The sequence below is a fragment of the Chanodichthys erythropterus genome, chromosome 2 (assembly GCF_024489055.1).
Source record: "Chanodichthys erythropterus isolate Z2021 chromosome 2, ASM2448905v1, whole genome shotgun sequence".
Classification (NCBI taxonomy): Eukaryota; Metazoa; Chordata; class Actinopteri; order Cypriniformes; family Xenocyprididae; genus Chanodichthys; species Chanodichthys erythropterus.
The window spans coordinates 28,771,693-28,785,196 of NC_090222.1; the positions used below are offsets into that span (position 1 = coordinate 28,771,693).

Consider the following 13,504-nt stretch of genomic DNA (forward strand, 5'->3'; position numbering starts at 1 on the left):
CTGCCACCACCATCAGGCTTTAGTGGGTATGGTGTGTTTTGGGTGGTGTGCAGTATTTGCTTTTCACCAAACATAATGCTTGGAGTTCAGTCCAAAAAGGTCAATTTGGTCTCATCAGACCATATCACCTTTTGCCAGATGGCATCAGTCTTCCAAGTGTGTTTTTGCATAGCGCAAACGAGATTGAGTGCGGCACTTTTTCAGGAAAGGCTTCTTTATTTCAGCTCCATGTTTGGCAAAAAGCAAACACAGCAATATCTACTGTGAAACATGGTGGTAGCAGCATTATGTTGTGGGGAAGTTTCTCTTCTTTTTTGCCTGAACCTAAGCACTTCTGCAAGGAAGAATGGGCAAATATTCCCCAATCTATGTGTGCAAGGCTAGTACAGGCATATCCAAAAAGATTAATGGCCGTAATTAAAGCAAAAGGTGGCTCTACGAAGTATTAAATCAGGGGATTGATGAATTTTCCAACCCTGTTATTCTAGTTTTTCATTTTTTGCCTTTTTCTTTCATTACTTTGATGTTGTAAGGCAAAATAAAGCTGGAAAAAAAGATTTTTTAAATGGGTTTTTATTTCAGGCTGTACGACAAATTAAGTAACTATTTCAAAGGGGTATGATGATTTTCTATAGGTACTGTATCTCTTTTTATGTTCCATAGAAGAAAGTCATACAGGGTTTTAACAACATGAGGGTGAGAAAATTATGACCATTTTTATTTTTGTGTGAACTAAACTCGCTTCAACCAACAAGAAAGGGTTTCAGAAAACACAGACATGTTGGTAAACTTATCATTATGAGGACATTCTATAGGATTAATGGTTTTTATACTGAACTAATGACTACTCCTAAACCTACCCATCACAGAAAACGTTCTGCATTTTTACATTTTTAATAAAAAATAATTTGTTTAATTAGCATTTTGAATTACAAGGACATCGGCATGTCCTCATTATGTAGGGGACGTGGCCTGAAACCTGAATACACACCACAATATAAGGACTTTGTGTCCTCATAATGTAGGTCAAACCAGAACACATTTTTGTTTTTGATCTCATGGTGGGGACTTTTCATTGACCTCTATAATTGTTATACAGAGATAATCCATCCCCTAACCCTGCATTTTTACATTTTCTTTAAGACATTATTTAGCATGTTTACAAAGTTGTAAACATGCTAAATGTAGGTAATTTCAGGTTTTATTATACTTGTGGGAACATTTAGTCCCCAAAACCTGACCTGCACACACACTCACCTCTCTCACTGGCATCATCCACTAGCACGATTTCCTCTAGCAGGTGTCTCGGAGACCTGTCGATGACGCTGTGAACTGTTCGGAGCAGTGTGGTCCACGCTTCATTATGGAACACGATCACCACACTGGTGCGTGGAAGACCGTCTGGATACACCTTTGTTTTACACCTGCAAAACACACAGAACCAATGACAATGGACGATAAAAATATTTAAACGGCTACATTCTCTGAAATTCTCTCCCCTCCTGAGCCCAGACAGGGTCTGGAGAGCAGCAGAGAGCTGTATGAGATGAGAGGAGATTAGCACTTATCAGAAACACACAGGCTGTTATGGAGAAGCGGTAAGTGGAGAGCCGCTGAAGAGACTGCGAACGCATCTCATCCAGTGTGAGGAGCTCTAAAAACAGTTGACACTGGAATAAATGATGACAGAATCTAAATGAATGTTTATGACTTTTGCAGGTTTGGTGACACCTTACTTGTAGGGTGTAAACTTCAGTGTGAATGAGCTATGAGCATTCACCAACAGAGACAAGAAAGAGATGTATTATTACTGCTGTTAGCACTTTTTTCAAGTCTTCATTTTAGCTCGTTCTTTTTAAAGGTACAGTTCTTACATCTCATAAACGATGACGACAAACCAGATTTTAATATGGGAATGTAAAAGTTGCATAAATGAGAAAGGGAATATTTTCAGTAAGTGTCTTAAGACTTCAATTTCATTTGGTTTTTAATTGAACTATATAAAGTCTGTAAAGGAACATGGTGAAAGAATAATACACTTTTGCATATTAGCATAAAATGCATATTAGCATTCCTGCTTTATTTCCTATTGCATATTAGCATAAAAGTATAAAATGCTTTTGCGCACTCACAGAAGTATTGCACTCTCCAAAGACATTTTGCATTCGCTCTTAAAAGTTTTGTGTTCCACCAAGAAAGTTTGCATTCACTTGTAAAGAATTCAAAAGTTTTGCAAGCGAGCACAAACTTTCTCAATGGAATGGAACATATCTGAAATATAACTTTTCTCCCATCTCAATTTCATCTGCATCACCATGTCCATTTATGGGGACCGTAGAACCGTAGAATGTTCTGTTTAATTAATTTTACTTAATTTATCAATTTCTTTGTTAATTTCATTGTTAGGGACTTTCTTAGTTTACTCTGTACTGTTATTTTATTCTTATGTTTATTGAATTTTATTTGTTAATATTACTTGTTTACTCCATTTGCATTATGGTTTGTTTTGTATTGTATTTTTCTCACTCACCATTTTTTATTGTAGGCGATAAGAACGTTTTTCCAACATTTGTTCCCATAAACATTCTATTCCTCTACTTTCTCATTGGTCTAAATCTCTGTCAGTCAGCCAGAGAAAGGGCACTCATTGGTCATTTGTGGGGTTGTGGGTGGGTTCAGAGAATGTGTTGAGTGTTTGCTGATTATGTAAGCACAGGTCACTGTGCCAGTCTATGCTATGGTAGGAACAGGAAAGTCAGTGTTTGTTGTATCTGGAGGGCTAAAGTGGGACACACGCTTTCACTTCCTGCCTCATTTCCTGTTTGCCCTGGCACAGCTGGGGGATTCTGGCCTGCGATCACCCAAAAAGACATAACATCAAGCACAACACCACATTCAGAGGGAAAATATAAGCACAACTCTCCAAAAAAAACAATAACATAATGGGCCCTATCATACACCTGCCGCAATGCGACGCAAGTGTTTTTTGCAAGTTTCAGCCCGACACAATATTCATTTTCATATCCAGCGCCCACATTGTTTAAATAGCAAATGCACTTGCACCCATCTGTTCGCCCGTGGGCGTGCTGGTCTGAAAACGAGGTGTGTTCAGGCGCACTGTTGGCATGTTGCTATTTTGAGGAAACTGAAAATGACTGCGCCATTGACCAACAAAAACCTGGTCTAAAGTCAGTGGTGCAGTATTTAAATTTTTTTTTTAAAGGACACATTAGTAATATGCGCCTATAGGCGGGTGCACAACGCGTGTACACTCTGCTTGTTACACACACAAACATGCCAAATATTAAAAATAAAAGGATTACAATGTAAAAGATTATTATTGTATACATAAAGATAAAAATAATCCCCATCCATTGAATTGGCTCTTTCACTGTCTCTCCTCTCCACCTAAAGCTGGTGTGTGGTGAGCGCACTGGCGCCGTTGTACTGTGGCTGCCGTCGCATCATCCAAGTGGATGCTGCACACTGGTGGTGGATGAGGAGAGACCCCTGATATGATTGTAAAGCGCTTTGGGTGTACAGTAGTACATATGAAAGCGCTATATAAAGCCTCATTCATTCATTCATTCATTCATTCAAAAATGCCTGCATGTCATAATGGATAGTCACTGCATGTATCAGAATTACCTATTTGCAGTAATGACGAAAGAAACTGGCTAATAATTTGACCAATTGTGAAAATACACACATGTTTTTAAAATGACTCATCAGATTGAGGGTGTCTATATTCCACCATGTAAATAGCAATCCGCCATGGTGCAAGTGCACCTGGCTTTTAAAGGGGAATGGGAGATGACACTCTGATTGGTTTATTTTTTTCCGTCGTTAAACTAGCAAAAGTGGATTCGGACACACCAAAGTGCCATGAACTTCAGAAAAATAGGGCCCTAAATACGTTAAAATAGGGCCCTAAAACTTTAGAGGCACAAAATACCTTCCAAACTATTCGCAATCACACACACACCATTAATTAAATAAAGGTGAGAGGTTGTAGTCCATCATGTCCCATCACTGCAGTAACACAGCCCCTCCTGGCCCCATCTTTCTTAAACTCATCATCCGGAAACACACAGACACACTCAGACTGCTCTTTTTAAATTCATTAACCTGATGTCGACTCTCAGGACCCCAGACAATGGTTTAATTTGCAGCCGAGGTTTCTCATTGGTCAACCCTGCTACCTGCTTGATTAAAATGAAGCACAGATTTCACTCTCATTCCTTGGTGTCCGTTCTCCTAGATTTTCTGTCTCTCTATGAAAATCAATTTTGTAAAGCAGGGAGATCATGCTTCCTTCCTTTCCCTCCAATCAGTACAGACACCATCAAAGTGTGAGTGAGCTGAGTGGGTGAGGTAGCATATGCCTGGCCATGGCTTGTGTGCGTATGCATGTATTGTAAGTGTGTGCGCAAGAGCAAAGTCTAAATCAGGCTAAAATAGCTGCGACAATGTGGAAAAGAGTGGCTGATCAAAAGATGGAAGGAATCAAAACACACACACATGCTCACACAAACCCTCAGAGACACCAGATACGCACACAATCACATTTCTCAGGCCCCAGGAATAATTGGATATATTTGGTGCAATCAGAAAGAGACAAAAACAGCCGTAGGACTGCAGAACTCTTCCATCACACACACGCACACATTATTATACTGGATATTTTTTTTTTTTTATCAGACTCCTCAGGCCAAATCAAAAAGAGAGAAAGAGACATGCAGAGGAAGAAGAATGTGAGCTGTAGTTATTCAGTCATTTACAGGACATCCTACTCGATTGAGTGCAATGATGCAGCTCAATGTGATTTTACACACATTTTCAGCTGTGTGTGTGTCTGGGAGGAACAATTGAGGACAGCCTTTCTCTTCTACTTTTCCTCTCCCTCTAAAGCAGAGATAACAGCCAGAGGACACACAGGATCAGTTAGTCATCAGTTCTCAAAGTCATTGTAATCTCAAACACACACACACACACAATCCAAATCTCTCTGACCAGCGCCTTCATCATATCAAAGAACAGAATCAAAACAGAACATAAAAATAGGCTGGCTTCATAATCCAAAACACAGACTATAAATGTCAAAATCATTGTAGACAAAGGGCAATATAGGACTGAAATAAACTTTAAATAGGTCGTGAAGCCACATTTTTTACCCACGCAGACCTTTCATTTTCTGTCGACATTTAAAAGTTTGGGGTCAGTAAGATTTCTTTTAGAAGGAAATTAATACATTTATTCAGCAAGGACACATTAGATTGATCAAAAGTGGCAGTAAAGACTTTTACATTGTTACATCAATTTATCAGCTGTTTATCAGCTTTCACAAAAATATTAAGCAACGCAACTGTTTTCAAAATCGATAATATAATAATTATAATTATAAGAAATGTTACTTGAGCACCGAATTGGCATATGAGAATGATTTCTGAAGAATCATGTGACATTAAAGACTGAAGTATTGGCTCCTGAAAATTCATCTTTGTCATTACAGGAATAAATTACATTTTAAAATGTATTAAAATAGAAAACAGCTATTTTGAATTGAGCAGAAGAGACTTCTTTTAAAATGTTAAAGGTGCCATAGAATGTCTTTTCAAAATATAAGTCTAAGGTGTCCCCTGAATGTGTCTGTGAAGTTTCAGCTCAAAATACCCCATAGATTTATTTTTTTTATTTTTTTTAACTGCCTATTTTGGGGCATCATTAACTATGCACCGATTCAGGCTGCGCGGCCCCTTTAAATCTCTCGCTCCCTGCCCTCCCGAGCTCTCAACTATAAGTGCAAGTGTTTCAAAATGAAAATAGCGACGGCTCTTTTGTCTCCGCGAATACAGTAATAAATAGGGGTGTGACGAGACCGGTATCTCACGAGATGAGACGAGACTCGAGACTGAGTTCACGAGACGAGACGAGATGAGACAAGATTTTTACACACTATTTTTAAGAAATCCTCAATGGTGAAATCATGACTAGAAAAAATATTCTGCAGGTGTATTTGAAATGTTTTAACTAATCATCTTGTAATGAATGTCATTTCAGTTCTACTTTCTGAGTATAAATTATCATATGCAGTAAAAGACAACAATACTCAAGTACTGTAAAAGGTTTTGCTTCTAACTCAACTGACTGACTTCTCTTCTGTATGATTTCAGTCTCTTCAGGCCTTACTGTACATGATTTATGAGCTTCTACAACTTTAGACCTCCTAACTGAACTCCTTTCCACAAACTGATCATAGAAATAAAAACAGTATAAATAAAAATGGTAACACTTTACAATAAGGTCTCGTTTATTAACATTAATGTATTAACCAACATCAACTAACAATGAGCAATATATTTGCTACAGTATTTATTAATCTTTGTTTATTTTATTAACTAACATATATGTTAGTTAATAAAAATAGTCATTAATTTTTAGTTCATAGTTTACAGTGCATTAACTAATGTTAACAAATGAAACCTTACTGTTTGTGCTTAATAAGATTAAGAGAAAACTGTAATTCGTTTTCATGTCAGTCATGCAAATAAGACCACATTTTTCTTTGATACAGAGCTGAGAGATGGTTACAACTACACTGCCCAGCCTAAGATAGCTTTCATATTGAGAGATATCTGTATGCATCAGGGAGCCGCTTTCAAAATGCGGGGTATTGAGATCGCGTTTGAATACGCGCTTATGTTTACTTTCACTTTCAACGACCGCGTGTAACTCTGTAAATATGGAGCGGCGGCGTCCGTTATCCAACTGAATTAAATGTTTTTTATTTAAATACAAAGCAAAACGACAGTGGAGGCGTAATGTATACGTAGCGGTGGCATATTCTTTCCTAATCATCCTAATCACTCTGTCATGGCAACATCACGAGACTACTTTTCGCCTCAACGACAAATCTCGTCACAGTTTAGTCTCGCGAGATCCCGTGACACGAGATCTCGTCACACCCCTAGTAATAAACAATGGTTACTTTAACCACATTTAACAGTACATTAGCAACATGCTAACGAAACATTTAGAAAGACAATTTACAAATATAACTAAAAATATCATGTTATCATGGATCAGTTATTATTGCTTCATCTCATCTGCCATTTTTCGATATTATCCTTGCTTGCTTACCTAGTCTGATGATTCAGCTGTGCACATGTTAATACTGGCTGCCCTTGTGTAATGCCTTGAACATGAGCTGGCATATGCAAATATTGGGGTCATAAATATTAATGATCCCGACTGTTATGCAACAGTCGGTGTTATGTTGAGATTCGACTGTTCTTCAGAGGTCTTTTAAACAAAAGAGATTTACATAAGAAGGAGGAAGCAATGGTGTTTGAGACTCACTCTATGTCATTTCCATGTACTAAACTCTTGTTATTGAACTATGTCAAGGTAAATTCAATTTTTGATTCTAGGGCACCTTTAAAAAAAACTGTATCAACCTCAAACTTTTGAATGGTAGTGTAAAACAAATGTAAACAACATTTTAGTCATCAACAGCATAAAATGTAGGAAAATTTGACAAACATTATTGATAATTTTACAATTGTGATGGAATTTGCCAATAGCCACATTTGAGGCCTTTAGATTAAATATACATACAAAATTGGTAATTGGGAATATAAATCAAATAATAATAATTTACAACTAATTTACGCATGATAGCCAGGTCATTAACTAGTTAGAAGTCAAACACAACAACATGGAGGCACTCCCTCTTCTCACATGACTTTGTCTGCATTTCAGATTGCCTCATTGACACTAAAACTATAGTACTTTAATAAAAATTGTTACATAAATCAATCTCATATTTCATTGCATTTAGTGTTCATTTTGTATTTTCTCATCCAGTGTTTTTAGAAGGCACTGCCTCTCGACCCTTATTTTTTTACCATGCCAAAACCTATCTGAATCTGAAAGAAAGTAAAAGGGACATAAAAAAAGAAAGACTGTCAAACTGTAGAAGAAATATTGTGTTACCATACCACAGTACAGCTTTCAGCATCAAACACACACACACACACACACACACACACACACACACACACACACACACACACACACACACACACACACACACACACACACACACACACACACACACACACACACACACACACAGAGAGAGAGAGTTCCCTCCCAGACAGCAGGAATGCAGTGAAGGAGAAAAGGTCAGTATTGTTCCCAGCTGTGAGCTGTTCTCTCTACGCGACTAAAAACAGTGTGTGTTGGCGTGGTTGTGTAAATCTATGCTGACTGTGAGTTTACAGTCTTGACCATATGCTTTTAATGGTTCTGCATAACTTGCTAATTACAGAAATACAAGCCAAAAATGTTTTCTTCCCCACTGTGGTAAGCAAAACCAATAAAAGTCACACACAGAGACCAGGAAAAAAAAGAGAATAAAAAGGGCAAAACTAAGAACCAAGCAAAGCATAATTTAGCTGACGAATTGCATAGTGATTATGTTAATCACATCATTAAACAGTATGCAGAACAGCCAATCAGGTAATCAAGCACACTGTTGAACAGCTAATCATGTTATGAAGGTCAATACAACAACAAATCATGTTAAGGGGACCAGAGAAGGGGTGTTCAATTAAAGTCCCAAGATTTCTTGGTATTTACTTCCCTGCGGAGGTCCGGACAACACTTTTTTGGAATAGTTATTAATTCCAAAAGGGATATTGGGGTTAAAGCAGTGGTTTCTGAGAATGTTTCTCCAAAAATATTTCAACATTTGAGCAAACTGGATAGGATTATTAGAAGGTAAGATGATCAGTTATTTAATCAGACTATTAGCCTATTGTTTTTACAGTCAGATATGTATTGCACAAGGAAAGATTTGGATGTTCAGGGTCACCCTCTTAAGAGATATATATATATCTATCTCTGGCACTGAGATAGTTCATGCAGGGGTGTGTACGGGAAGAAACAGCCACAACCAGCGAGAAATACATAAAGATGTTTGCTCACACACACACACACTTGTCCCTTTGGAAGATACATTTTCAGTCGCTTTCATCTGCACTTTCCTTTTTTTCTTGCCTAGTAATTCCACTTCCTTCCTTCCGTAGAGATTGAGATATCTCACTTCTTTGATATCACATCTCTCTCTCTCCGGCACTCGTTCGCCCTCCTTTGATATGTAATTTAGAAAAACAGAATAATGTATTCCATTTTACTCCATTCAGAGCAGCAAAACAGTAATTTAGTACACATCACACACAGCACTTATGGTGCTACTGTATGTGTGTGTGTGTGTGTGTAAGACAAGAGAGAGAGCAGAAGGTCAGGGAAAACAGAGAAGTAACCGGGAAAAGGTTTATCTGCTGATGCACAGTAAAGCATAATTACATGTTTGAAGAGCGTTGCTAAGATACTGTCGAATCAGTCCAATCAGAATCTGATCCTCAAACCATATGAAAAAGGATCCTTAAAGCTGAAGTGTCATTTTTCCTTCTTCAGCTTGTATATGCAGAGATAATAAGTAAATCAATAATCATTGCACTTTTTTAATCAGAAGACAGCTAATTTTGAATGATCATCAATGAAGAAAGATGATTAGATATATAGTGTAATCATAACATCTCCCAGCAGAGTGGCTCAGAGCAACATTGGCTCAACCAATGGTGTGAGTTTGGGGGCAGGGCTATCTGTTTGTCCAACCAACGAAAGGAGTGTTTAGGAAACATGCTTTAAAAAAAACAATTTCTGCAGTTGCTTTTGGTGCCAATGTATGTGTGAAAATGTTTATTATGAAAACTAAATGTACAAAAATTTGAAAGAAATTAAGTATACAGTATAAATATGACATGCAGATTTTAAGTGCATGTTATTTTCCATTCACACTAAGTGGTCTCTTTATTAGTACCCCTGTAGTCAATAATTGCACCCCTTAAAGGGCAGGTTAGAGCCTCAGTGAGTCAATGTATAGAAAGATAAATGTAAGAACTAGAATTTCTTTCAAATATACTTATAAATATGCTACTGAGGCTTCTGGTGTCAGTTTTGTAATAAAATTTTACTTCTGCATGTGAAAAATGCCAAACCGGAAGTGGCGTAATGGGAAGGAGTGCGGTCAATTTAAACAATAGGAAAACAATGGATCGCAATTACAGGTCGAATGCTGAGGAAATTGTAAATGTTTATGGATACTCGTATGACGGACCACAGCCATATAATTAGCCTGCTATGCCGGTCAGAGAAGACAAATTGAGTTGTGGTGCGAGGAGAACCAGAGGAGAACAGGGCAGGAGACCAGTGTTAGCTCATAGATACACATTAGCTAACGATACAGTATGTAACGCTGTGCTCAGATCACAATATTGTACAGATTATTATCATATATCAGACAACAGCAAAGCTAGTATTGGTCATCTAGGAGTATTGATACTTATCAATAACAGAAACTAATAAGCTTTGATCAGGCATATGTCACACTTGTTAATATCCGTCCAAACTAACATTATGTGAAATAGTGGTTTCTCATCACAACTTATTTATATACAAAAAAAAAAAAAAAAAAAAAAAAAAAAAAAAAAACGGTGCACAGTTCACATTTTCGTCGAACTGCATCTCTGACGGGTCTGTGACCATCATGTCTCTCACCGGCAGCCGAACCACAGATAGTGGTGTTATTGTATGCGTTTCATGTTATCCTTTATTAATTAATTCTGTTATGAGTTTATACCCTGACAATTCACTGATAGTGTGAGGATGCATATGACGTCATGAGTATGTAGTTGAGTGAATACCACATAATTCAAAACTGTTTCGAAAAGTGTGAGACGGTATGCTTTTGTGTTAATGTACATAATTTGTATTTGTGCCCTTGTGTCCGTTAATCCTGCATTAACTTTTCATATGGTATTTTCGTACAAGGTTATATATTCATTTAAGACATTTTTTACCTGCAATATGCTCTTTAAAACTCATCTTTTATCACCAAAATGACAAATTTAAAAGTTTTTTCCTGTGGAAAAAAAAAATCTTAATGCCTTAAAATAGCTTGAATGTAACTTTGCACCCTTGCTTAATTTTAAAATACACAGATCTATGAAAATAGTAATTAACCTCGCCTCCACGCACTCACACCAGCTCAGAGATCCACTCGATCAACTTACTGAAGTAAACGCTGCACAATGGTATCGCTTTTTTTACAACATCGGACACATGACGGTAATTAATATGATTAGCCTTTTGCTTGGCTACGTTATCAAACAGCTAATAATGTGTTGTTAATGTTACACAAACCATGTTCCCATCTCAGAATCAGACAGCTGCCTTCTAAAGCATCCTTATAAACGCTTTGACTTAGATTGTCAGTGGAGAAAGTAATGTAGTTCATCATAACATTGTAATATACATCATACACATGCTACATTGCTAAATCTTCCCAATTTTTCATATCAATAAAAAAATTTTCCAGGATAACCTGGCTTCTCTTGAGACTCCCCTGCTTCAGAGCGGTCATAGTTAATGATATGCTAAAGCCTGCTGGCACATTGACGTGATTGGTTACAAGGTAGTTTGTGATGTAAAAAAGACCAGCAATTTCAAACCCCATTTTTGAAATTGTCTTTAGATCACTACAGTTTTAAAGAGAAAAATACTCAGTAGGACCCCAGAACAGCACAAATCCTTCATGACATGGATTTAACAAGATGCTGGAAGCCTTCCTGGTGTATGTTAACATGATAGTATCATGCGGTTGCTGCAGATTTGTCAGTAGGATGAATATTAAGAAAACGGGTTGGTCATAAATACATCTGTTGAGGGCAAATAATCAAAATAAGGGCACTATAAAACAAACATTGTTAAATGCTGTCTGACAGGTAGAAAAAACTGTAGACAAAACTGGCTGTCATCTCCAAGCACACCTGCACACATACACAGGGTCACAGTTTGACAATGTATCTAATCTGTCAGATCATTTGAAAAATAAATATTGGGATGCAAACAAATTTGTTATTTTCCGGGACAGGATGCCGCACAAATTAAGCACTTGTTAGAGGCAGGAATTGGGTTTGGCTTATGAGTGTTTGATAGGTTTGTTGAAGGAAAATGTCCTTCTTGTATATTTATACATTTACATACAAACACACAAAGAGAGAGAGAGAGGTTTGGCACTACATAATTACAAAACTTATTAAACAGCAATAATCCTGGTGTTTTTATCAGACCTACAGATCCCTCCAGTGACCCAGTGATTTATCACCACGCCAGACGCTGCCAGGATGCATATGCAAACGATTCAGTTCATTAAACACACTTGACGTAATGCTTGACGTGCAGCTGTATGCGAGTGTGTGAATATTACATCTGCTTCATAGACGTGCTTCTGCTTTACTTGGCTCAGAGACCTCGGGTGACATTACTGTCATGGTGGAATAGTTTCCATGGTCGCGCCTTGAAAGAGAGTACATCCAGGGACTTATTAAAACCGTAAATATTTAAGGCAAGGCCTTTTGAAAGTGTGTGTGTCCATTGCAGAAGGACAAACTACGCATTATTCAGTGCAGTGGGAACGGAGAGAGAACTGTTTGGAGTGATATCCCACAGAACAAAAGAAGCATCACAAATACACACACACACACACACACACACACACACAATTTTCTTTGCTTTCTCAAGGACGATTTTGACATGTTCTCTACACGTCTTTCCTTTTCTCTGTCTCACCTCAGTGAACTTAATACTGAAAAGCATAACAGAAATGGGTATATTACCTAGTGTGAAAAATAGATACACACTCAAGCGCTATGCACACACAGTAATCTGACCTTTACAAATCAAATATTAGCTGCCAATATTTGATGTGGCAAACTCTCACAGGGTAATAGGTGTTTAAACAACACTTTAGGGTGGATGATTGCGACACATCAAACAATTCACCACATGCTACATAGTCCAGACAACTTATTTTTGGAGAAAATACATGAAAAAAAAAAAATCTACAGTGTGATATTTCATCTTCTGTAAATCTTAAATGTTCTGTAATAAGTTTAGTTTCTTTGCAATGTTCATGTAACGCATATTACTATAATTAATTACCAAACTGCACAACAGTTCAAAAGTTTTTTCATTTTTTCTCTTTTATGCTCACCAAGGCTTATTTTTTTGAACAAACATCAGTCAAACAGTAATATTGTAAAATATTATTACAATTAAATGTAACTCTTTTCTGTTTTAATATATTTTAAAAAGTATTTCATTCCTGTGATGGCAAAGCTGAATTTTCAGCATAATCACTCCACTCTTCAGTGTCACATGATCCTTCAGAAATCATTCTAATATGCTGATTATCAGCATTGAAAACAGTTGTGCTGCCTAGCACTTTGTGGAAAAAGGAATAGAAAATACAAAAGCACAGCATTTTTGAAATCTAAATCTGAATGTATCCTTGCTAAATAAAAGTATCAATTAAATTAAAGACCCCATGAAATCAAAGTTTTTAGTCTTTGGTCACTTCCTGTACAAGTTGACA

General features: G+C 37.2%; 1 protein-coding gene across 6 annotated transcripts in view; it reads right to left on the reverse strand.

Annotated features, from left to right (window-relative positions):
- galnt1 (UDP-N-acetyl-alpha-D-galactosamine:polypeptide N-acetylgalactosaminyltransferase 1) overlaps window positions 1-13,504 on the reverse strand; it is a 124,118-nt gene that overhangs the window by 33,274 nt on the left and 77,340 nt on the right. For all 6 annotated transcript variants that reach the window (XM_067408292.1, XM_067408277.1, XM_067408264.1 and 3 more), the window contains one exon: window positions 1,258-1,424. In XM_067408292.1, the coding sequence (XP_067264393.1) occupies window positions 1,258-1,424 (167 nt within the window). The remainder of the gene's footprint in view (window positions 1-1,257; window positions 1,425-13,504) is intronic.